This window comes from Ambystoma mexicanum, chromosome 2p (assembly GCF_040938575.1).
Source record: "Ambystoma mexicanum isolate Mex_15411 chromosome 2p, UKY_AmexF1_1, whole genome shotgun sequence".
Classification (NCBI taxonomy): Eukaryota; Metazoa; Chordata; class Amphibia; order Caudata; family Ambystomatidae; genus Ambystoma; species Ambystoma mexicanum.
In genome coordinates this window covers 89,137,275-89,163,737 of record NC_090923.1, presented here as the reverse complement: position 1 = coordinate 89,163,737, position 26,463 = coordinate 89,137,275, and the positions used below count along the sequence as shown (strand labels likewise).

Here is a 26,463-nt window from a genome sequence, read left to right as displayed (position 1 = left end):
TATTGACCATAGGAATGCCAAGATAGGGGTAAAGTTCCACCACCTCTAATGCAGCTCCATTTATCTTCCAACAAGAGGTATTCTTCGTACGAGCCTTAGTCCCAATAACCATTACCTTTTTGTTTTCTTTAAATTAATGCTAAGCTTGTACCTAGTCACGGAACCATAAAGGGCATCCAGTGATCTCTGTAAACCAATTAGTGTGCTGTCAAGGATCAGAGTGTCATCTGCATTCGGTAACCAATGTATACTTTCACACCTAATCTTATGCGGGAAGCTACAGGTATCCCTAAACGCTGTGTCCATGTTAGAAACATACAAGTTATACAGAACTGGAGGCATGACTCAACCCTGCTTCAATCAGCGCTTACTATCAATCAGTCCCAAAAAGATGCCTCCAAGATTAAGATGAACTGCCACTGTCATCAAAGAATACATAGATTTGATTTGATCACGAATAACACAATGGAAGGCTCCTGCAAAGTCTACGTACCAAAGATGCCGGTTTCTCCCAGGTTTGCAAAGGGTGTCAGAGATAAAATAATGGAGTGTAAAGATGTTATAAAGCATACTGAGACCTGAACTAATCTCCCAAATCCACCTATTAATTCTGCCCAACAGCAGAGTGGAGAATATTTTGCAACATGAATCGATCATCGCCAAAAGACGATAGTTACTGGGTTCAGACTCGTCACATTTTTTAAACAATGGAAAAAGGATCGATTTCCACCAACTATTAGATAAGGTATGACACTGAAGGCAAGTCCCTCAATGCTCACACCAGAGACAATACAACCCGCTAGGAAAAAAAGTCGATCTTGTAAGGATACCAAGTTTTAATCTCCTACAAAGATGAGCGCAACAGCAAAGAACTCTTCTGCCGAAAAGTAGTACAAACAGAATTTTAACAAGAAAAACATTGTCATGATGTTGCAACATATACTGTAGAAACCTGTGCGACTGGTTGGTGTGTGCCTATACATGATCCTCCTGCTCCATTAGAGATGCCAGGTCATTGGTTGCAGCCCAGTCCATCCGTCTTCCATCACGTGGGTGCTGCAGTGATCTTCTTCTCACGTCGAAGGTTAAAGAACAAATTAACTACACTCCTAACACAATACTACTTTGTCATTATACTGTGCACCTGACAGATTTTAGGGCTGGCTCAAAGGAAGTTCTGTGGCACTCTGACCTCCACACTCCACACACACATTTCACTCACTCCCTTCTACGCCATCCGGCTCCAAGGTCTCTGCCCTTGTTTTGAACTATAATGTATTCCCCCAGCACCTCAAAATACAAATCACATGATTGTAATTCAACAACATGCAATGCCCGTACTCTTTGAACATTCAGGACTTGTTACTTTTAGGGTTGGTGGTCAGAGGGCACCTGGTGCCATGGAATTCTGGAGTCTTAGGGCTAAGTCAATTTATTGGGCTATAACTCGTGGATGGGCCGGGTCATGCTTTGGCCAGTGTGAGATCACATGCACACCAGGCGCCGGTCTCTGATCGCGGCCTTGTAGGGCACATTCCTCTTGAGTAAAAAACACATCTTTACAACACTGTTAGAACATTGAATAGGCGTTGTGCCGGTTGGGGGTGTGGGCTGTCTTCAGGGCATGACTGGAGATTTTCCTTGTCTCGCAATTTGGGCATGGAGCATGCAATACCTGATTCGCCGTGCAGGCCTTGTTAATTAACTACAATTACTAACATCTACACAAAAATAGCAATGTTGCTCGCGCCCTGCACTACGCTAGGTGGATTGATTATATTTTTATTATATTGAGGTGAGGCCTTTATATTGGCGATGGTCCTTTCACCTTCCCCTCTTCCCCCTGACCCATCATAGTGCTTCAAATGCATCTCGCATCATTCTAAAGCATTTAGGGGAGTGGGTCAGGGCTGCCCCCTTCCCAACAACACCATCATTCCAAATAGAAGTAAACATCCTAATTAACAGTGACATCCATCTCATAGGAGTCCACTTTATGACAACGTTAGCAATTCCGTCGGGACCCGGGACTCTGGAGGACTTAAACTTGGTAATCACCTTCAAAATGTCCTCCATGTCAAAAGGCAATCCATCTCAATACCACAAAAAAGAGGTACTAATCCGGAAACTCATTGGCCCGTGGCATTAAATAAAGTACCAGTATGGGCAACCCCCTTGGAGGCAGTTATAGGATTAACCTCTTCAAGAGAGATACTGCCTATAAAGGTGCCAGCATTTTTTGTCATCGTATGTCCTGAGCATAAAAAATCATCCTCAAATTTGATTACCCACATTCTGCTTATAGTATCTAAGACAATTTTTATATTTCATTTGAGTTGGAGAAAACAATCTTACTTTATCTCCCAGGCTAAGAAGGTCAGGTCAAGTTACTTATGCAATACTCGCTCCAATGCTTTTTTCCTTCCATGGATCACCACGTCATAAATATTGTCATGTCTTTTCCCATTAAGCAGAAGCACTTTGCATTGCATAGATTTTTGCAATAACTCACTAAGCTTTTTAAGTATCTCCGTGCTATTCAGATTAGTCACATCATTAGCGAACAGGGGACACCCCATGAGTAGTTGATCAAACCTGATAATATTGGCCTCTGACCTCACAATCCTGTTTCTACTAGGATTAACTTGTATGTTAGCATCCTCATATGGGTCAAATGGCATTTCTTAACTCCCAGTATCAATTTCTAAACCACGTGATCCCTTAAAGGGGTTTTCTCCAAAGTAAACTGCTTCAAGGATTTCCTTACGCTGCATCCCACGAATATATAATCAACGGGCGAGGAAGCAGAACCATTGGATCAAGTGTCCCGATTATTTTAAAATTCTGGGGATGAAGGGTTAAGGAAATCAATACAAAACACCAGAGACACTCAAGCCATTTCAATCCATGTTCCCACTGCACAACTCCAGAGGATGGCCTGGAATATTTACTGTCACAATGGTAGATGCTGTACCAACTAAGCAACATTTTTCTTTCCACATACCAAGATCCGTAAATGCCCAAGGACAATAGGAATTGAAGTCACCAAACACTAATATCTCTGCCTTGGGATGCTCCAAAGACCATCCCAAAAAAGTGCTCTCAATAAAAGTGAGGATATGGGAGGTAAATTTGCAGCCCGGGGGATCATATGCATTTATAATTAATGCGACTCCCAAAAGCACATGGACTGTTACCGTTGCACATAAGGCATAAGGTGATCTTCCATGTTTACAGTACTCACGTTAAGTGAGGGGGGCCTTGGCCCCAATGCACAAACCACCAGCAGAACGACATGGACCATGGTATGTCGCAGACCTATACACAATATTAAAACCATCAACTAAGAAGTTGCCACGGACCCATGTCTCCTGGAATACAAATATATCACAGATAGAGTTTAAAGCCTGCCCCTCAATTCCAAGAAATTATCAATAGCTTCTAGTTCCAAGAAATCAGGCCATGTCCCACATTTACATCACTACATCACTCAACATTACAGTTCATAGATCCACAATTCTGGAGTCTTAATGTCTAATTTTTTCACACCCCTATTAGAACGGGCATGTAGTAACCAAAGTCTTTCAGAGGCTCCCGTGAATCATTTACTTGACCCTTCACCCCGCCACCATCTCTAGCTTGCTGATCTTTCTTGCATACAATGTAGTCAAAGCTCAGCTTCAGAAGGGGTGCCAAATGTACTATTAACGGTGCATCAAATAGAACTAAACTCCAATTATATTGAAAATAAAGATCGGGTAACTCCACGGACATAATATCCGCTGTAGTAGTCGTTCCTAATTGCGACGCGTAATACAGTAATTCAAGAACCCGCCAACGGTTCAAGAATGAACTTCCAGCTGAAGTGAATACTTTAATGATTTTTATGGTTTTCCCCAATTTATGATCATTGCCCTTCGACCAATGGGGAGCCACCAAGTTGTTCTCAGCAGCGCCTATCTTGGGCTCTACGGCTTTAATCGAACACAAAGGCCCTTTATGACCAGTGCCCGCTTCAATGGACCTAAGGGGAGGTAAGCCAGATAGTTTAGTAGAACTGATACACATGGTGGTCCCTATGGAGTGGACATCAAAGGTGTCCATGTATGCGGCCACTTGTTTGTTGAAGCTACCCTCAGACAGCTGGGTTTATCCTTAAGCCATTTGGCCAAAGGACCCTTTGGTAGTGCTAGATAGATGGGCTTCACAATCCGACTTGATAGTTGTGCTTTATTCGATATTAGCTCATATTTAGTTTCCAAGCTCACACATACAATATTGTCATTAATAGTCTCAGCAAGTGATCCACATTCCTTCTTGATGTATGCGAGTGACCAGGTTTACGACTGGACCTGCTTTGACTCTTTTTCTTCACCCATTTCTTATTGTTACATTTGCACGGTGATCTCTTGCGGCTTCCATTGGTGGCACTATCTACAAGCTCCGAAGATATGTTTTGATTAGATATGTCATGGATATTACCAGCATTCATGGGTGTTGTAGCTTCAGCCTCTGCCACCACCAAGTCATCCCGTGGGACACCTGGTTGAAAGAAAGTTATGTAAGTTACTGATACGTCATGCAATGTGTCACTGCTATTTATCAAAATCATATCTCCAATTCTTAACCACAATTTAATTGAGTTCTCTGTTTTCCTTCATAAGTGAAGAACAAAGGGCAAAAACTGCATCTAAGGTGGCCGCCATTGTGTCAGGTTTATTGTGATGGTGATCCGTCTCTAGATGAGTCGAAAAGAACTGTCAAGAGTCAATATCACTGCAAGTATGATCAATGTCCGCCGCAGTAAGGGCAAGATCGGGAGAAGACGACAGATTAGTGCCAATGGTGTTGGCTTGATTTATGCCCTGCTCCCTTGTCTGCGCCATGATTTTGGCCCAGCTGCCAGGGTGAGCATAGTTTCAAGATACCAACTGAGACTGATCCTGCTTAGCTTCACAGGAGGCAGGGTGAAACTAAGCAGGATCAGCCCAGGTTGGTTTGCGGATGGGAGACACTAACGTGCACTGGCCTTGTGACAGGGGGGTAATCGTCTAATGATATCAGCTCGAGGGGCGGATCTTATGATTTACTGCCGCAGGGGCACCTGAACTTAAGGCGATGGATCTATGGATAAAATTAGCACAATTGCCGGTTTCCAAAGCATGAGTTTCGTATGTGTAAAAGTGACACAATCCAAGGTAAGATGCATTTATTTTTTTGTAAATTTGTATTAATATGATATGATATATGATATGATATGGCATTTGTAACGCGCCTATACACAAGTGTTTCAAGGCGCGATAAGATAGATACATATATGCTATATAAAATACATGCCCTATCTATTAGGACAATAACATTCCTGAGTGAACTGCCCCTTTTAACATTTTTTTTTTAACAGCATACCATGCAATCTTTAACGCAGTCAATCAGTTAGATCTGAAAAGTATGCATCTTATTAATAGGTTTGAAAAACATATCTAGTTCAGACATAATCAGTTGCAGCTTGCCCTCTACAATGGGGGTCAGCACCAGCTGGGTTTTGGGTCAGCTGAGTTGGGGGCACTTTCTCAGAAGCTCTGGCGGCAAGCCAGTTTATATGTATGACGAAATGACTACTGCTCTGCAGGACTACAGGGATGAGTAATGGCTAAACCATCTACTTAGCCCCAATTTACTATTAAACCACCAGTAATCACAATCGTGAAGGTGAAAGAGATGCATTCCAGGAGGTATACCTCCTTCGCCTTTTGGGGCAGGGCAGGCCGAGAGCAGGCTATTTTCTTCAGGAGAGGTGCAAGCCGATACCAGTAGCAACCCAAGCAACTTACGTACAGCTAAAATGTCCAATCAGGGTTCTATAACAATAAAGACTTTTAATTAAGCAATAGAAATTCAGTCAACTAACTAGAAGTCCCTAGAAAAATCCACCCATTTATAAGAAAACACTGAGAATGAAGACTATGCCATTCTGAGTAATTGAACAGAGGTGTCTGTGCTGATAATACTAAAGGGAAAGACATGCTTACCAAACAGGCAATTTGATGTGCTGGCACCAGCAGATAAAAGACAATGTGGCAGATGTGTACAGAGCCAAAACAATGCCATAGAACAAAAGTTGCATAGAAGACACATACCATCAGTTGTGGTACAAAGTCAACCTTACATCCTGCTCAAACTCGTTATGCTTGGGCTCACGTCTTGACACTCTTGAGTGTGTCGCCACGCACTTTGGATGAGGGTGAAGACGATCCTGAACAAGGTCCAACAGCTATTGGGTCTTCCGATTGCATCAGTCCGCTCCCTCAAGTGCCTCTTAGGAATAATGTCCTCATGCATCCCATTGATCCCTCACTGCAGACCACTTCAGGAGTTCCTAGATGCAGAAAATAACTGGGTCCTGGGAAGACAGGCTTCGCGTCACACCATCTTTTCGCCAAGCTCTCCAATGGTGGAGCCGTCATCTCAACCTCACTCAAGGAACCCCTTTTCGTCTTCCTGCGTATCAAGTCACAGTGACCATGGGTGCCTCCCTGGAGGGGTGGGGAGCCCACATGGGAGAATTCCACACCATAGGGCTGTGGTTACCCAAAGAAAAGGTCCTGCACATCAATATCCTGGAGTTAAGGGCAGTGTTTTGGGCCCTGAAATCTTTCAGACCTCAGCTGCAGAACAAGGTGAATTGCATCTTTACAGACAACACCGCCACCATGTTCTAGATCTGCAAACAGGGTGGAATCGCTCTCCAATTCTGTCGGCAGGAGCGCAGGCGCTTTGGAAATAGGCGATCATGCACAGCATCTCGGGAGGGTAGCTCACTTGCAACGTGCTTGCCTTGGAAGCAAGACGACACGAAGCACCACAGGTTCGATCACCAGGTCCGCGCTTAGAAACCCCTGGGTATTAAGCGCATTATAAATAACCTATCGAATCATCTTTCGGATTCCTTTCCATCGGCTAGGAATCCACAATACGATTGCTGATTCGCTTAGCAGGGAACTAGGGTCATGTCACAAATTGGAACTTCACTCAAGCCAAATTCTCTTCCTCTTCTCCAAGTGGGGGAATCCGGAGATCGGCCTGTTCACTACAGCAACCAACAGGAAATGCACCAAGTTTGTGCGTTGGTTTCACCAAGAGGGGGCAAGAGCAACTTCTACGCTGTCCTGTTACAAAAGCAAGTTAAAACACTTTGCCATGTGGTACTCAGCACCTGGATCCAAAAGCTGGTTTGACACATTTGTCTATCAAAGTGCATTTAGCAGCCATTTGGCGCAACAAGCGCAGGTCATCTTTCCCTGTGGTTGCATTGATTAGTGAAGAATTCCTCAGAGGACTGTATCGTGTTTCCTCCTGTTCGAGGCCCTGCTCCTGTTTGGGAACTCAATGTGGTCCTTTTGAAGCTAATGGGTACTTATTTCGAGCCTCTACACAGAACCCCTTAGAAGTTTCTCTCCTGAAAAAAGGCATTCTTAATTGCTGTTACCTCAGTCAGACAAGTGGACGAACTGCAGGCCCCCTTCTGTAAACCTCCCTACTTGAGTTTCCACCAATCGAAGGTGGTTCTGCGTACTAATCCTTCCACCTTAATGAACCATTGATTCTGCAAGTGTTATTTGGCTCTCCTTCGTCTCAAGTGGAGCCATCCTTACATTCTCTGTATGTTGCCCAAGCTCTTTAGTTCTTTGTGGGTCGTACAAGGGAGTTCTGAAAGTCATCACAATTGTTTGTTGCCTTCGGGCCTGTAGGCAAGTGAGATGGCTGTCAGCGTGCATTTCCCACTGCCATCGTCTGGCCAACAGGCCATTTCCTGAAGGACCAAGAGCACACTCGACGAGAGCTGTGGCTGATTCTACACCATATCCTGTCTGGTGTCCCCTACTTGACATCTGCAGCCACCTGTAGGTCTTTCGATACCGTCGATAGGAATTGCAGGAATGATTCCCGAGTCAACCAGGCAGTGCTTTGCAACCCGTTCGCTAAAGGTGAGTGTTCCAGAGGTGAGTTGGTTACTTCTGTTGAGCTTACCTACACCCGGTTGGTTGTTTATATGTAATGCCGTATAATCTTATTCAAGAGCATGCGAATCCATGAAAGATCCAATGCTGGAGAAGGAATAAGTTACTTACTTGTAACTCCTGTTTTCCAGCATTGGTATCTTTCAATTATTCACGTCCAACCCTTCCTCCTACCCCTCTCTGGCTCTTCTTGCCTCTTACTGCCAGATTGCGTGCGCTGCCAAATCTGAAAATGGCCACCAGTGGTGGAGCTAATGTGCCCTGTCTAATTGGCTTTGTGCAATTTGACCAAAAATTACTCAAATAGAGCAGTAAAGTGACAAGCAGTTTGAAAATGTAAAGGTAAACTACTTTAATGTTACTGAGGATTCCCAGCCTGACGACTGGGAATATTCAAGAGCATGTGAATCCATGAAAGATACCAATGCTGGAGAACAGGAGTTACAGGTAAGAAACACATTCCTTACTTGCAGTGTCTAGTAATGCAATTAACCTATAGCTTCTCAGACTATCCTTCTGACCTTTTATGCACAGGTATTGGTAGCAATTCTGTCCCTGTTGAACAGAGGGGTTAGAAAATTGGTCCAGTCGTCTGGCTGCTTTCATATGACTTTTATTAGCCATGCCATCTGTACAAGTGTCGATCTTGTCAACCAAATCAATATATTATGAACAATCTCTTAATCTTCTCCTCCTCCTCCTGAACTTTTAATCCTCTTTGACACATTTGCCTATCCTCTGTTTCCTCCAACCACCCCCTAAACATACTCCTCCCCCTTCATTATCACTTGTAAACTGCTTCTTAAGGCTCACATGCTCTTCCTCATTAATGTCTCCTCCAATCTTCTTAATACTTTCATCCTCTTTTCCCTTGATATCACCTAAAATCTCCTTCATATATTCTGCCCTCCACCCTGCAACTGTCAATCCCTTCTGATCGGCTTTCTCCTTCTTCTTTAGATCTCACTCCAACCACTTCACTCCTTCTGGTGGTCTCCATACTCAATCCTTAATCTCCATCACTGCACTGCTTACTCTCCGTCACCTCTAGACACCTCTTCTTCTTTCTGGTATTCTGTCACTATCCCTATTAGTCATGTTCTATGTCCTTCTGATCTTACCAGCATCCTCCTCCAATGCTGAACTGCATTTACAAATTCCAGTCACTTAACTCCAAACTCCTTTCCACTGCTGCGCTGGGGGCAGGCGCTTATATAGGGCTTAGCTTGGTATGTCCGTGGATAGGGGAGGGGCATTTGGCCCGTGCCCTGTGGCCTCATCCGCGGCATGGAAGTGGGGAGCCCAGATTCAACACTGCTTGGGCACAGGTCCTTGCCCTTAGAGGCCCGCCCAGGGTGGTGCAGAGCAGAACTGGCATACTGTGTAGTGCTGGTGGCAGGATGGTGGAGTCACGCTCAGGCATTCAACAGTGGTGCGTGCGGGCCGGGGTCTCCTTCCCTCCCGGTGCCCCCACACGAGGGTAGAAGGTGCGCCTTGGCCACAGTGTGGATCGGGTGCGGAAATGTTATAGGGCACGTTGAGGCACGCCGGGGGCTCACAGCATCACATTTATCATATGGCGGGACTGCGCAGAGTTAAGGTGCAGCCGTACCTGCAGGTAGCATAGCGGCTTATCAGCTTTTCAGTATGGGGTTAGCTGCAGTCCCGGGTGCACTTCCATTCGGCAGATCTTCTCGCCGGCCGGGGGAAGGGTAGGCGGCGGTGGTTCCTGGTGTTTGCCCAGCAGCTACCATCTTAAGGTATAGTGCTGATAGGTGAAAGACAATGCACGCTCTCTGGGCCTGCCCCTGGATGCCTTTTTCTCTCATGAGTTCGATGTGGCTGACTCCTGAAGAACCCATATGAGTATGTGTGCTAAGCTTTCCCCTTGAGGGAAAAGAAGGTGGAAGAACCACATCCCCTGTTGTGGGTTTGTAGGGATTTTTCTTACATTGGATTCACTGTGTAAAGGGGTTACACTTCTACTACCTCAGAGAGGGTTACGGTTTCCACATGAAGTCCTGTGGGGGTTGGATAAAACTCCTATGGGGTATGTCAGTCACCCAGGCTCAAAACCAATAAACATGCCCTCCAGGTTTAACATCTGTAGCAAAGCTAATTCTGTGAGTCTTAGTCCTTCTCTTTTTGGTCTGTTGATGTCTGGATAGCCCAGGTTACAGAGGGGTTCTCAGAGGTCCTACTGGACCATAGAGGCAAGTCGGAAATCCCAAGGAAGATCTCGAACAACCAGATCGGCCTGGTAGAGGTACTGAATCTGTTCTTAACTCGGTGATGGATGACCTTATGTGTCTTGTCGATCAGGGCGATGTCGAAGCAGTCCTGCTCTTAGATCTTTCGGCTGCGTTCTACACAGTCAACCACTCTCTTTTGATCTCCCGTCTCTCTGAAGCCAGTATCTCTGGCCAGGTCCTGAAGTGGTTCATAACTTTTCTGACCGGTCGCTCTCAGTCAGTGTTGCTTCCGCCTTACTGTTCTGTCCCTGCCTCTCTGTCCTGTGGTGTACCTCAGGGATCGGCACTTTCTTCTATTTTGTTCAATATCTATATAAAATACTTACTGTTACTGATTGAATCTCATGGGTTTCGCTTTTACTCTTACGCGGATGATACCCAGATATTGGTCTGTTTGGACGTTACAAAACCAGAAACAGCCAATAGGTTAAAAAAGTGCCTGGAAGAGCTGGGTGTCAGGATGACGCTGAACTGGCTTAAACTAAATGGTTCTTAAACCAAAGTTTTGGTGGTGGGTACCGCTACCCCTCATGTGTTCTGGACGGCTGATTTTTTGGCCCCCTACGCTAGGCCCCCTCCAGATATCTGTTCTCTCTGTCAGGAATTTGGGAGTACGCTTCTCAGCTACTCTGACTATGGATGAGCAGGTGGGAGCAGTTTGTAAATCAAGCCACTTTAAAATCAGGGTCCTCCGGAAAGTCCTCCCCTTCATTCCTTCTGCCAGTCAGGCACCTGTAGTCGGAGTTCTGGTCCTCAGTGTCCTGGACTACTGCAACTCATTATATTTACCCCAACCCAGTTATCTCATCAGGCGTCTGCAGCTATTCCAGAATGCCGCCGCTCGCTCCATTATCCGTCCACCTTTTGGAGCGCATATGACACCTATACTGAGACAACTTCACTGGCTTCCTGTCACCCAGCGGATCTTGTTCAAATCTATGTGCATGGTCCACCGGGCCTTCTATGGAATGGGAGGAGAATATTTGCAAAGCAAATTCACTCCCTATCAACCTACCCGTACCCTCCGTTTGCTTACTGCCTGCCGACTGAGAGTTCCTCGGTTCAGGCTAGCCCGTAGGGGTGGCCGTGCCTTCTCTGTTGCCGCTGCTGAAGCATGGAATCACCTTCCCATTTCATTGCGAGACATATCCGATCATCTTGCCTTTCGGCGAAGATTAAAAACTCTGCTTTTTTAGCGGCTTTTTGGTTTCCTGCCTTACTTCCTCAGCACCAAGAAGCCTTCCGGTGTACGTGCGCTTACATAAATATACTTAACATAACATAACCTAACCTAACAGATCAATACGTGACTCTCCCTGATCTGGTGCACGTTTTACACTTGACTTCTGAGAATTTTGGTTTCCATATTCTGAGCTTTGGTCTTGAACCTGAGGAGGGCATATTCACGACCATGTAATGATTACCATGAGGTCACTTATTCACAGCCACCTTGTTTACTTATCATGCTAGTGGTGATAAACATACAGGTTTATGTTGCTCTCTACATGTGATGTTTAATACAACATAACATAAACAGTGTCCCAAAAGAAAAGTTTGTAAATATCGTTGGCTATTAGTGATAGTAAACTCATAGCATTGTGTGAGCAAGTTTGTATGGTTCGTTATGCACTACTTAACTGGGATGTAGTAAGAATGCATAATATTACTATCAATTAATGTTTGATGAGAATTAAAATATTTTGTCTACTAGCTGCTGTGAATTGCCGGTGTCTTTCAAAGTGTGCATTCATGTAACCTTCTTTTTTTCTACAGAAATTCCTAATTTCCTGACGGTGGAGGAATGTAAGCTTCTTATTCATTTAGCCCAACTGAAGGGCCTTCAGAAAAGTCAAATTCTCCCCACTGATGAGTATGAGGAAGCAATGGAAAAAATTGACATTAGCCAGGTTGACATCTTTAATTTGTTGGATCACAACCAAGATGGCCAACTGCAGCTGAAGGAGGTATGGTATTGGATACCAGCATTGGCTTTATAGTGGTGGTGACTACAACTATGGGGCATAACCTAATATTGTATTTTACTGGTTAGATAAAATAATTAAATGAAATGTAGAATATGTATGATGATGAATCGGAGGTATGCCAAAAGCAAAAGCAAAAGTTAGAATAAAAAGTACATTTATCAGTATTGTCCAGAAACCTTTTGACTCATGTTAAAATTGCTACAAGGTCTGCACGTAAGGATCAACTGTAGGCCAGACGTGACATGTTTCCTTACATCTCTTTATTAATGGTTTTATAATAACAAACCAAAACAATTTCCTAATGGCCAAAACTGTGCACAAAGATAACTAAGCACAGCTTGAAGTGTGGTCTGCTGTTTTGCTGTAGAACTTTATTGCTGCAGTTGCAGTGTCTGGAAGTAGTGATTTACAGCAACACCCTCCTCTTCAAACCCCTGCTGCCAGTGTAGTGTGTGGCGTGAAGTATGGTCTGCTGTTTTGCTGTGAAACTTGGTTGCTGTAGTTGCGGTATCTGCAGGGAGTGATTTACATCAACTCCTTCTCTTCTTCAAAACCCTGCTGCCTGTACAGGACACAGCGCAAAGTGTGGTCCGCTGTGGTCCGCAAGGGGAGGCTGGGCGGGGGCCTGTCTTTTTCCCACGCTTGAGCACTGCAACCAGAGCGGATCCCAGGTGCACAACTCTGTGGTAAGGTTTCACTCACTGATTTGCCACTAGCACAGTAGCCATATTTAATTTGAGAAGCAATGCGACTAACATTGATGTAATGATTCATGCAGAGGACACAGCAGACACTCCTGCGTTGGTTGTGTAAGGAAGACATGGTATCAAACAGTAAGACAGACACAAGTGATCACAGTTCAAGGGTGTTTATTGAACCTCAACTGGGTTTGAAAAACACCTATCTAATCCTAAATCTAAAGATTGGAGCAAACCACGACAATCAAATAATAACTCAGTCCTAGTGGTGTCTTGTCAGAATAAAAGGGTGTATGCTAATAAACCTATTGCCAATCCTTACTTCTAAATACAAATAGTGTGGGAAACAATGTTATCCAAAAGAAGTGTTCAAGAAATGATCAGGATACTCAAGCCGATCGCTTCCCTTCCCCACGTTTTCAGCACGGGACAATGTGGCACACTCGAGCTTAGCCCACTCCCTGGCTTCTCTAGCGCGAGGATACAGTTCAAGACTTCAGCATCAGGACCTTCTGTGCCATAGTCTTTGTCATTCAAAGGCTCTTATTCAGAGGGCCTGATGCAAAACGACAAAACAGTACAGTTCATTACTTCTTAGGATTTTTACGTATACAATTTCTTGGGGGATTTACTGTTCACCCCGGGTCACCCTATGCCGGGCTCAGAACCCACTTTAATACAAAACCTTCAATTGGTCTTCCTCTGCTGGGCTCGGACCAAATTCACATACTTTTCCAAACGTTCTCTATTTCATCAAAATCGAAGACATTCGACTGTCTGCAGGATTTTGCTCGACCTGTCGCAGGTCCACTTTGATTCACGTTTATTAATTCTCTTTCAATTGGTATCCCTCCGCCGGGCTTGGACCAAATTTATCTACAGTTATTACTTCTCAACTGGATGCATTACAGAGAATTTTGATTGAGCACCCATGCAGTGCTGAACCACTCCGGCAAAGGTATTGTAGCTTGCTTTAAAGTTCGATCACTCATCAGCAGTTTAACTTCACTCGCGTCTCTTATCACACGTGTTTTAACAATGTTCGTTACAGCGCTCACCATACAATGTTGCTGCTTGCAACCTTGGCTTCAACACAGACCGGTCTTGTATCGGTCACCCCAACTCACTTGCTGTGTTGCTTTCACTGAAGCGGCTTTGTTCTTGGAACCAAGGATGGTACCACGGTGGCTGGTCATTCTTCCTGCCTTGATTATTGACGCAGGAGGGCCCTGGGTATCTCCAATATACAATGCAGGATGCTTCAGCCTGGTTTTCTGGTCTTACGATTTCTCTCAAGGATTCGAAAAAGTAACAGTTCCTTGTCGAAAAGGTCAAGAGAATTTCCCTCCTTGCGATCCTCTTCGGTTTTGCTGCCTTTCCTCTCTTGCTCAGCTGCCGTCTCGAAACTGCTGTTTCCTCGTGTGCTTTGCCTCGCTCAGAAGGTGTTCTCGTGCTCTGCCTTTTATACGTTTGGGGAAGTGTAATGGAAGTCGGGTGTGAGTGATTGTCGATAATTGCCTGACCTTGCCTGACCATAGTATTGGGACATGTCGGGTACACTTCTCAGGGGGTCAGTCTGTTTTCCCTTAGAGCGGGCTGTCAGTGAGAAATTGTTTGTGTTGTAAAGGGGAGAGTGTAGAGTTCCTAAATATCCTACCGGGTAGGATGGGGTAAAGGTGTTACAGGGAAGGGGATACTGCCTCTCACCATCCAGTGTTCCACTCCCACTCCCCGAAGACCCCTCACCCAGGTGCTCCTCCCACATTGGGCCACCCCCAGGAACTGGATCCAAAAGCGATGGCTGTGTCCTGGCTACCATGAAGACAGATCCCCGGGGACTAGTGGGTGAGACACCTTCTGATTTCTCACAGTTGTGACTTCCTCAGGATCACTAAGTGTCAAAAACAATGGGTTATGGAACCCTCAATGCACTTCAGGCTCCCATACTGGTAATGGCCTTGGGGGTCAAACGATCTACCATCCGAGGGCCCGTTGATAGCTGATGTGAATACAGCTTCTATTTATAAGTCACCTGGCCTATCGGTCAATACAGTTGAGCCGGCTTTATCTGACCCAGTGGTTCTCAACAAATCTTTTCTTAGAATGTGCCAAGCTTTCTATGATGATCCAGAACCAGTAACCACGCCCAATCAACTGCACAAGACTGCCTGTAAATTGAGTTGAAATGTTCAGAACAATCACTTAAGTTGTGGTTCCACCATGACAAATCTACATGAAATTAGACACACTTGGCCCTTCTTTTATCTAGGCCCTTCATTTGGTGTTACAATCCCTCTTGAGATTATACAACAATATTAGAGACAGTCCAAGCCAATGGGAGACAGCTATCTATCATTACAAATAAATTAAACCAAGAGCCAAAACACTGCAAAAAATCAATTCAAACACATGTATAGTTTGGTATAGTATCGTAATGATTATTTGTAAAGCGCCTATTTATTTATTTATTTATTTATTCAAATTTGTTGAGCGCACATCAGCCCCGAAGCATCGTGGCGCTTGTTACAGACATCTTAGTTGCAAAGGAAACCGTAGTTACAAGCAGTACATAAATTACAGAGGAAATATATACAGTAGCAAGGCAGTATATTTACATGGCTTCCTGAAGTTTGCTAGTTATTTAGCAAGGAACAAGGTTTTCAGTTTCCTGCGAAAGATGGGAAGTGAGTTTTCCGTTCGGATGTCTGAAGGGAGAGCGTTCCATGTCTGTGCTGCAATGTAGGGAAAACCTAGACCTCCGGCTTTGGCTTTTTTGATGCGTGGGGTGCAGAGTAGGTTAGCGTATTGCGTCCTAGTGGGACGTGTGGAGGAAGGTTTGAGGATGGTATCTGAAAGATAGGGCGGGGCGGAGAGGGAGAGGCATTTGTGAGTGAGGGTGAGGATTTTGAGGGTGATCCGTTCTTTGACTGGGAGCCATTGGGCTGAGATCCTGGCCTGGGTGATATGCTCTCTTCTTGGGATACTAAGAGCGGCCCGGAGAGCGTTGTTCTGTGTGATTTGTAGTCTATTTATGTTTTTGGCTTATGTGCCTGCTAGGAGAGCATTGCAGTAGTCCAATTTGGCTCCAATGGTTGCCCTCGCTATGGAGAGGCAGTTAGGTTTAGAGAGGTAGGGCTTGATGGCGTTTATAAGTTTGGTGGTGTGTGCGGATGCGATAGCGCTGACTTGTCTAGTCATAGATAGCGAAGAGTCAAGGTATACTCCCAGTGTCTTGACGGCTGTGGACACGGGGATGATGGAGTTGTCAATTGAGAAGTTAGTGTACAGTTTGTCCAGTTTGTCTAAGGTGTTCTGTTGACCTAGTATCAAGATTTCGGTCTTGTCACCATTGAGGCAGAGGCCATTAATTGCCATCCATGCCTTGATGATGGAGTAGATAGTGTGGAGGGCCTTTGCGTCTTCATTGTATGAGCCTGAGAGGGGTAGAAGTACTTGTGTGTCGTCCGCGTAGTTCGTGTAGGTGATGCCGTATGAGTCAAGTTTGTCAAAGAGGGGCTTGGTGAACAAGTTATAGAGTGTGGGTGCAGTGCAGGAACCTTGAGGGACCCTGCAGTGGATTGTCGTGGGTGTGGCGTTAGCGATGTCCGAGAAGACGTTCATGGCCCTGCCTTCGAGGAAGGAAGTGATCCAGGCGGCTGCTTCTTTGGAGAAGTTGGCTGAGTGCGTGAGGTGGGAGGTGAGAATCTTGTGATCAACCAGATCAAACGCGGCTGAGAGATCTAGAAGAAGCAGAAGAGCCGGCTTGCCTTTGTCCATGATTTGGGAGATCTGGCTCTTCAGATCTACCAGGGCTGTTTCTGTGCCATGTCCTTTCCGGAAGCCCGATTGCCTCGTCCCGAGGATGGAGTGGGTTTCCAGAAAGTATTGGATTTGGCAGTGTGCGGCTTTGTCCAGTAATTTCAGCAAGAATGGCACAGTGGTTATTGGTCTATAGTTGTTGGGTTGTGAGGGGTCAAGAGTCGGTTTTTTTAGGAGAGGCCGGACCCAAGCCTCTTTGAGGTTGGCTGGGATGATGCCTGTTTTAAAGGACGCATTGATAAATGCCGTGAGGAGCGGCGCAAGGCAGTCTGCGCAGTCTTTGACTAGTTTAGGTGGGCAAATGTCGCCTTTGCATGGGGAGGGTTTGAGGTTTATTAGAAGGTTAATAACTTCTGTTTCAGTGACATCTCTGAAGGAGAAGTCAGGTATGGTGGGCTTGGAGGAAGTGGGTGGGGTGTTGGTCGGTTTGGTTCCTGTCTGGTGAGGAAGTGCTTTGCAGTGGTCTTTGATTTTCTTTTGGAGAAGGTCAATTTTGTGAAGCATGGCAGCTTGAATGCTGGTACACCACGCTTCATCTTTGATTATTTCATCTGGAGTATTAGGGGGGGATATGAGCTCATTAAAGATTGCGAAAATCTCTTTGGAGTGTGACTTGGCATTGGCGATACGAGTGTTGAAGCCGTTGGCTTTGGCATTGGAGATAGCTCTCTTGTATTGGTGGGAGATTAAATTGAATATGTTTTTGGTATTGGTGCAGGGGTCAGATTGCCAGTTTTTTAGTGCTGCTCTTTTGTGGGATCGCATTGAGTGCAGTTCTTCAGTAAACCAGGAGTTGGAGTGTAAGGATTTCTTTTCTTTTTTCCATTCAAGTGGTGCTATTTCATCGATAGCTTTGGTGAGGACATCTTTGTATATGTCTGCTAGGATATTGGGGTCGCTAGCGAATGGGGGGGCTAACACTGGGGTATTGAGGTATGGGCGTAGGTTCTCCTGTGAGTTTTTTTGAGCTTCTGACTTGTGCAGCGCTGGCAGGGGTCAGAGTCTTAAGGTGTTTGGTGATAGGAATAGAGAACTCTATGCAGTTGTGGTCCGTCCAAGGCAGTGAGGAGTTGGAGGTGATAGAGGAGAGGCAGTTATGGTCTGCGATCCAGTCAAGTATGCAGCCTTTGATGTGAGTAGGACTTTCTACTTTTTGGATGAAGCCCAGGTCATTGAGTTCCTTGGTGAGAGTGGCTGCAGATTTGTCCTTGGGATCATTAAATCCTAGGTTGAGGTCCCCTAGTAGAATGGTTTTGGTGGAGCTTTTGATATTGTTGCTAAGGATGTGCAAGATGTTGTCCTGGGAGTCTGGGGAATTGCCTGGGGGGCGGTATAGTAGGTGAATGTTGATGGTGCTGTTGGGTGACAATGTGAGTTTGGCCGATAAGAGGTCAGAGTTGTTGGTCGAGGGGTGACTGATGGGTCGGAGCTGTAGGTTCTCTTTGTAGATGAGGGCTACTCCGCCTCCTATTCGATCTGGCCTATCTTGTCTGAGTATGGAGAAGCCCGGTGGTAGCACAAGTGTAACGGCAGGGCCTGATGCTTCATGTAACCATGTTTCGGTGATGGCTAACAGGTCAATGTTATTACTGGTTATAATATCATGGATATCAGAGGCATGAGCTGGGAGTGATCGGACATTGAGGAGGGCACATTTGATGTGAGGTGTGTGATGTTTGCTTGTGGAGGTGTGAGTGATGGTCGTGTCTGGTATGTTCTGTGAGGTGGTATTGCAGGGTGTGGCTAGGTTAGTGGGTGGTGGACTATGGGTGTGTGGGTATTCCGTGCGGGGACAGCGTGTGGAGGTGGTGCGGGAACTCAGTCTATAGTTTCTGAATTCCGTGGGAAGGGCTAGTGTGCTAAGTTCTGGGGTCTGTGTGCGCGCTCTAAGTCTTTCTAGTCTGTGCAGAGTTACTACACAGGGTGTACGATCTGACATGGTAGGTGTGATATCCTTAATAGCGAAATGCTTGTGGCAGAAGAGTGGGCTGGGTGGTGTGTGGATGAGGGGATGGATGGGAGGATAGAGTTTGAGAGTAGTGAGAGTGGAGAGGAGGGTGAGCAGCGTGGTGGCGGCAGCGGTGAGCTTGCAGGACGCTAAGGGCATGATTGTGTACTTGGTAGTGCTGTGAGTGGGGGGACTCAACACAAAAGCGACCATAGGGCACAACACAACTTCAAAAGTGGTCTGTAGGCGACCATAGGGCACAACACAACTTCAAAAGTGGTCTGTAGGCGACCATGGGGCACAACACAACTTCAAAAGTGGTCTGTAGGCGACCATAGGGCACAACACAACTTCAAGAGTGGTCTGTAGGCGACCATAGGGCACAACACAACTTCAAAAGTGGTCAGTAGGCGACCATAGGGCACAACACAACTTCAAAAGTGGTCAGTAGGCGACCATGGGGCACAACACAACTTCAAAAGTGGTCAGTAGGCGACCATAGGGCACAACATAACTTCAGAAGTGGTCTGTAGGCGACCATAGGGCACAACACAACTTCAAAAGTGGTCAGTAGGCGACCATGGGGCACAACACAACTTCAAAAGTGGTCAGTAGGCGACCATAGGGCACAGCATAACTTCAAAAGTGGTCTGTAGGCGACCATAGGGCACAACACAACTTCAAAAGTGGTCAGTAGGCGACCATAGGGCACAACACCAGGCACAGCATGAGCCAGACCCGTATAACGATCAAAAGCACAGCATCGGACAATGGGTGGCTGAGCTTGGCCATAGGGCATAGCAAATGATATGGGTAACAGGAGAGCACTATAGTAACTAGTATAGAGTAGCAAATGAAAAGCTAGTGACAGTACTCACATTGTTTATGTCCTAGTATGAATTTGATCATCCACGTCAATCCATGAAAGAATGAAACCTTAATGAGGAGAATGTGTGTAATCTTAGAGGTCCAACGGTAACGGTAGCTTCCCGGTGCGAACATGGGCAAACAGGGCAGACGGCCTTATGTTGGCCTTGGGTGGCCGCCGGCTTCCGCCTGCCGGCGGATATGTGGCCTTAAGGGCTGCCTACACAGCGTTGCTAGGCAACGTGCAACGCCCAGCCTCACTTTCGGGCCGCATCGCGCCCGACATTTTGTTTTTGTGAAAAATGTCGGCGCGAGCGGATCTAGGGGCTCTGGAGGCGCAGGGGGCTCCTGTGATGCGGTGGGGTTCCCAGGGGGGGCAGATGGGGGGGCAGATGGCCAGATGCTGCTGATCCTTAGAGGGGATCCGCGCCGCCTCCGTCGAGTCGAGGTTTCCGCTACGGTCCTGGACGGTGGTGGGGGGCTCCTGCCCTCTCCACGGCGATGGGGGTTTGAGGGGGGCAAACAGGGCAGACGGCCTTATGTTGGCCTTGGGTGGCCGCCGGCTTCCGCCTGCCGGCGGATGTGTGGCCTTAAGGGCTGCCTACACAGCGTTGCTAGGCAACGTGCAACGCCCAGCCTCACTTTCGGGCCGCATCGCGCCCGACATTTTGTTTTTGTGAAAAATGTCGGCGCGAGCGGATCTAGGGGCTCTGGAGGCGCAGGGGGCTCCTGTGATGCGGTGGGGTGCCCAGGGGGGGCAGATGGGGGGGCAGATGGCCAGATGCTGCTGATCCTTAGAGGGGATCCGCGCCGCCTCCGTCGAGTCGAGGTTTCCGCTACGGTCCTGGACGGTGGTGGGGGGCTCCTGCCCTCTCCACGGCGATGGGGGTCTGAGGGGGGCAAACAGGGCAGACGGCCTTATGTTGGCCTTGGGTGGCCGCCGGCTTCCGCCTGCCGGCGGATGTGTGGCCTTAAGGGCTGCCTACACAGCGTTGCTAGGCAACGTGCAACGCCCAGCCTCACTTTCGGGCCGCATCGCGCCCGACATTTTGTTTTTGTGAAAAATGTCGGCGCGAGCGGATCTAGGGGCTCTGGAGGCGCAGGGGGCTCCTGTGATGCGGTGGGGTGCCCAGGGGGGGCAGATGGGGGGGCAGATGGCCAGATGCTGCTGATCCTTAGAGGGGATCCGCGCCGCCTCCGTCGAGTCGAGGTCTCCGCTACGGTCCTGGACGGTGGTGGGGGGCTCCTGCCCTCTCCACGGCGATGAGGGTCTGAGGGGGGCAAACAGGGCAGACGGCCTTATGTTGGCCTTGGGTGGCCGCCGGCTTCCGCCTGCCGGCGGATGTGTGGCCTTAAGGGCTGCCTACACAGCGTTGCTAGGCAACGTGCAACGCCCAGCCTCACTTTCGGGCCGCATCGCGCCCGACATTTTGTTTTTGTGAAAAATGTCGGCGCGAGTGGATCTAGGGGCTCTGGAGGCGCAGGGGGCTCCTGTGATGCGGTGGGGTGCCCAGGGGGGGCAGATGGCCAGATGCTGCTGATCCTTAGAGGGGATCCGTGCCGCCTCCGTCGAGTCGAGGTCTCCGCTACGGTCCTGGACGGTGGTGGGGGGCTCCTGCCCTCTCCACGGCGATGGGGGTCTGAGGGGGGCAAACAGGGCAGACGGCCTTATGTTGGCCTTGGGTGGCCGCCGGCTTCCGCCTGCCGGCGGATGTGTGGCCTTAAGGGCTGCCTACACAGCGTTGCTAGGCAACGTGCAACGCCCAGCCTCACTTTTGGGCCGCATCGCGCCCGACATTTTGTTTTTGTGAAAAATGTCGGCGCGAGCGGATCTAGGGGCTCTGGAGGCGCAGGGGGCTCCTGTGATGCGGTGGGGTGCCCAGGGGGGGCAGATGGGGGGGCAGATGGCCAGATGCTGCTGATCCTTAGAGGGGATCCGCACCGCCTCCGTCGAGTCGAGGTCTCCGCTACGGTCCTGGACGGTGGTGGGGGGCTCCTGCCCTCTCCAAGGCGATGGGGGTCAACACTTGCCTATACACAAGGCAAGTGTTTCAAAGCGCTCAAGGAGGGAGGGAGCACTTTGAGAAAAAAACCAACAGTCATTCAGAGCCCTTGAATTTCTGAACGATACGGGTCTTCACAGTCAGATTAAGTGCATATGATACTATTAACAGTGTAGATAACAGCAAATAGGTCTGACAACGATTCTGCTGTTTTTCCATTTGCATTGAGGCGCCATCATGCAAGGAGGGGAGAAAGGGAGGATAGATAGACTATCTTCAAGGCATGGAACATTCAGATCGTGCAAGTGCACAGACTGTCCAGGAGAGGGGGCGGGGAGAAGTACGAGGGGGGGGTTCCAAGTATGCCCAGTCAGAAACTGGGGTGAGAGCTGGGAGATACCACTCTCATGGGTCATTGACCAAGTGCAGTAGCGATGAGGCAAGTGCAGGCCCGGATGCAAGTGCAAGGGATTGGCGAGGATGCCAGGGACCTGTGAGATTCTGAGGTACACCCGGCGCCCAGTCAGCAAGCTGTGTGGAGAAGGAAGGAGAGAGGGATTGAGCGGAGAGAGAGGTTAGCAGGGCAGAGGGATAGAGAAGGAAGAGGAGAAGAGGTATGTCTTAAGGAGTTTCCGGAACTAAAGGAGATCAGGCTCAAGACAGGGGGCGGCAGGGAGGCTATTTCAGAGCGGGAGGCCCCTGCTGAGGATAGAGATCTCCCTCCAAATCGCTGCTTGGTGAACTGGCTCACTCACAGAAGGTTGGAGGTAGATGAGCGGAGGGCTCGGGAGGGACAGTAGGCATCATTGCAGATAGGTCGGTCCAAGGCCCCAGAAAGCCTTTTGGACAATGCAGAGGGTCTTGAACGTGATCCTTGCTGCCACGGGGAGCCAGTGGAGAGATTTCAGCGCCAGAGAGATGCTGTTCCTGGTGAGGTGTCTGCAATGGGAAGGCCTGGGTTGGAGCCCAGTGTGTCTTTCTTAAGCTTCTTCCGGACAGATTTAACACAAGGGGTGGGGGCAGAGGGCACGACGGGGGGGCACTGAGGACAAGGTAGGACGTGCAGGATGCTAATGCAGGATGTACTCAACAGCAAATGCTGTTTGTAAAAAGGTAATAAGTAACAGTTGTGCCCCCAGCAGAAGCGATTTTAAGCATGGTAACAGCAAGTACACGGCCAAGTTCGATTTTAGCTAACGCAGAAAGAAACACAGTGCGACAAGGGCACTCAGCCAAGTTCTTATTTCAGCGAAAGCGGAAAGAGACATACTGCAGCAAGTATGCTGCAAGCACAGTTCTGAACCTATCCACTTGGCACAGTAGGCCAAATGGGGATAGGTGTAAGGTCAGACAGTAGGATGGAGGTACAGCTAAGAACGATTTTTTACACAAACAGGCAAATTCAGTGCAGGAAGGAGACACAGCTAAGAATAATTTTTACACAAACAGGCACTTTCGATGCAGGAAGGAGGCATAGCTATGAACGATATTCAGATAAACAGGCACAGACTTGAAGAAATGGCACAGAGTTCAGCACAGCAGTACAGTGGTTGGTGACAATGGTAATGAGTCACAGGGAGTGAAAGGCAGCATGCAGAGTCACCGAAGAGTATAGAGCAACTGGAAGGTGAATGACTTGAGAGGCAGATGAAATGAAATCAGTGGCGCTGAGGTAGCCACTAATTGGCAGTACTCACGTGATGGCACAAGTAGGGATGGCACAGTCATGAGGGGCAATGTGTGTAAATATCAGTACGGAGCATTATCATTGCAGATACCAGATAGTTGGGCTTGGAGTACGGCCAAGTACAAACAGGTGGGCCTTGAGGTTGGGGCCGGCTTCCTCGCCTGCCAGCTTCTCATTGGGCAAGATAAAGAAGGCAGAGGCAAATCAGCGGCCTTGTGTACAGGGCTCCATGGCAACCCTCGGAGGCAATCCAATGCTGAGGAAGAGGGCAACCATTTCTGAGAAAACAAAAACAAAACATGCACAATGGCCCTGACGCGCGGTGCCTGATGGTGAAGACACAGCAATTACTGGTTGCAGCGCGCCGCCAAGTATGAAACGTCCCATTCACCCAACAAGGCGAAACGGTGCAGCATGCACAGCTGATTGTGCCAACACAGGCCAGGTGTTTCGGTGCTTAACTTAGAGGAGTCTCTTTTTCAAAATCAAAACATCTCCAGTGTACATAAGCCTCCTCCTCCTGTGGACGATCAAACTCACTTAATGGAAAGATTAAGTGCGTCCACTGAATTGTTCAATACCGTGGACTCACCACTGGATTTAGGTGTACAACTCTCGGCACAACCCAACATGATCATGATCGCATCTAACACATTGGATTTTGTTCTGTACATTTAAGGCAGCAAAGTAAGAAAGCCTGACAAAAACAGGATAACAAATCTAAAAACCTACCAAAATCTAAACTACCTAGTAGGTCAACCTCTAGGACATTTTTAAGATCTCTTCCTGCTGCCCAAGAGATAATCGATTTAAATTAGAGATACAATACGAGTGGAATTGATAGGAATGGTAATACCGAGAGGGTTGTTGGCAATGAAAATTCAGTTAGTCCACTTAATACGGACAATATTCTAGATTATGTCTAAAAAAAAACGAAAAAAATAAAATCTGCGATGTTAATGCTGAGGATAAAATTGCCACCTTTTTTGATAAACAAAAGCAACCTGATAATCCTATACCTTCAATTCTACTAAGTGACGTCCAGTTAGTGGCTGATGCTCAAGCTCCGAAGCCCATCAACACAATCATTCCTTGAAAGTAAGAGATAATGGCTGTCCTAATTATATAACCAGCGAAACTAATCTTGTGCTGCCACTCCCGGTTGTCAATAATAGTCGCCCCTTTGGCCGTTGGCAGCGACGGCTAAAACAGTCAATGGCACTGATGGATGAGAGAATTATTGGCTTTGAAAACCTGAGATCAATGAATGATGTGGTCTACTTCAATCGCTCCGTTTTGTTACAAATATTTTCAACAATACCGGCTCTCAGGCTAATCCACTTGGGTGACATAAATAGGGTGGACATCTGTGACGAAAGCAGCAATCACATTGTAGTCCACTTCTATTCTAACACGGTATCTTGTTTAGTTTGGTACCATCTGGATGATTGTTATGCCAATGGGCCTGGATTTGTTAACGTTTGCAAACTTTCAGTTATTAAAATTGGTCATATATGGGAACCCACAGGAGGTTGGGGGGGGGGGAAGAAATGAACAGTTGTCGACAATGCTTTAAAGAATTCTAAACACCCATTACAGATAACTAATTGTGATCTGTCCATTGCCACAGGGTAACCAGCAAGACAGGAGGACTGGTCCTGGCTTATGAAAGCTTTGGTTGAAAAATTGGCTCTAACCTACCCTTCCCCCTGTCTTTAGCCTACAGAGTTTGAAATGTTTTTCCTGACACTGCTGTGGCTTCAGATATATCATGAAATTTTATAACAGTGGTTGTATTCTTAATATGGACATAGTTCTGTTGCAGAAGACCATGCTCATTGATCCTTTTGATATTAAAGGGTGTTGGGGAGAATTCTCAAAAATGTGTCAATTCCTCCCACCTTCGAGCCCTCCAGCTCTTTTGCTAAACGTTGGGACTTTGAACTTTTCAAATCAATGTGTTTTCTGTGTGTTTCTTTTGGTTATGGAGTCTAACCAACTCCATAGGCCTCACCTTTTCCATTTGTGTCACACAGCACCGTCAGTGCAGTGACACAGGGAATCCTCTCAGGCTTTCCCAAGGTTTAACTACCTTATCTGGGATAAACTTCTGTTTCCCAGAACAGTGGAGTGAAATTGACTTCACTTAGTGCTGTAAATGTATAGACCCTTCACAACCTATCTTCCTATAGAGTGCGACAGGGGTTACCTAGTATCCCGTGTGTCTAGATACTCATGTAACAGTCAAATGTTATCCTTTCCTCTAAGAATGGCTGGTGGCAGTGGTTTTACAATAAACTACCATGATTTTTCCCGACCGCAAACTATCCGTAGCTCCGGTAACGTTAAATCGCAGGAGCCATGTTTTTCAAGATGGCGCCCAGCCATCATTGCTAAAATGGTTCCCGGTCTTCTTTTTTCACCATATCTTTGTGGAAAGGCCCTTCTAGAGTTATTCTCTGCGTGCCAAACCAGGTTTGGTCTCTTTGTTAATTCGCCTTTGGCGGGCTTCAAGAGTGAAACCCGCCTCTGGCTCGAGAGTGTCTGGGGTAGTAGGCAGGAAGTGTGGGAGGTGCCCGAAACTCCATGTGCTTAGTCTCCTAGGAGACCCAAATGCACTCTGTGATGATTGGCTGGCTGACTGTCCGGCAAGGACAACCACCCTACTGGGTGAGTGGCAGCTAGGCCGGAATGAATGGGAGAGAACTGAATAAAAGGCGCGTCTCTTGGCTTGGAAGGCAGGGTCGACCACTGGACAAAGGAACCGAAGAAGAGCTTGAAGAGGACGGCTGCGGCAACTCCTGGATCGTTGACTTGCCCGGTGAAGCCCTGCTGCAGGTCCGAATCATCAAGTTTGCATCGACAGAGAAGCCCTGCAAAGGACGACTTCCCCCTTTGAGTTGATAGGACCAATCAACTCCCAAGTAAGCCACCTGGACACCCATCTCGGAGCTGGTTGCTATTCCTCAGAGTGCTGTAGGAAACAGTAGAGCTAGGGAGAGGGACACCAGATTGTGTGCATTACTTGTAAGCTGGCCAAAAGCGTTTCGAAGATCCTCCGGACTACCACGATGTCAGACCGACCGAGCCTGATCCCCGTCAGCTGAGTGTGGGACCCCAGAAGCAAGGACAGTCCACCTTGACTGCCAGGACCAGCGTTCCTACCACTGCAGTAGCTGAAACACG

The 26,463-nt window shown here is 47.4% G+C and overlaps 1 protein-coding gene across 2 annotated transcripts in view; it reads left to right on the top strand.

The window, feature by feature from the left end:
• P4HTM (prolyl 4-hydroxylase, transmembrane) overlaps window positions 1–26,463 on the top strand; it is a 971,989-nt gene that overhangs the window by 136,000 nt on the left and 809,526 nt on the right. For both annotated transcript variants that reach the window (XR_011301876.1, XM_069643317.1), the window contains exon 3: window positions 12,044–12,234. Coding sequence is in view for 1 of the 2 variants with exons in the window: in XM_069643317.1 (XP_069499418.1) it covers window positions 12,044–12,234 (191 nt within the window). In the remaining variant the exon portion in view is untranslated. The remainder of the gene's footprint in view (window positions 1–12,043; window positions 12,235–26,463) is intronic.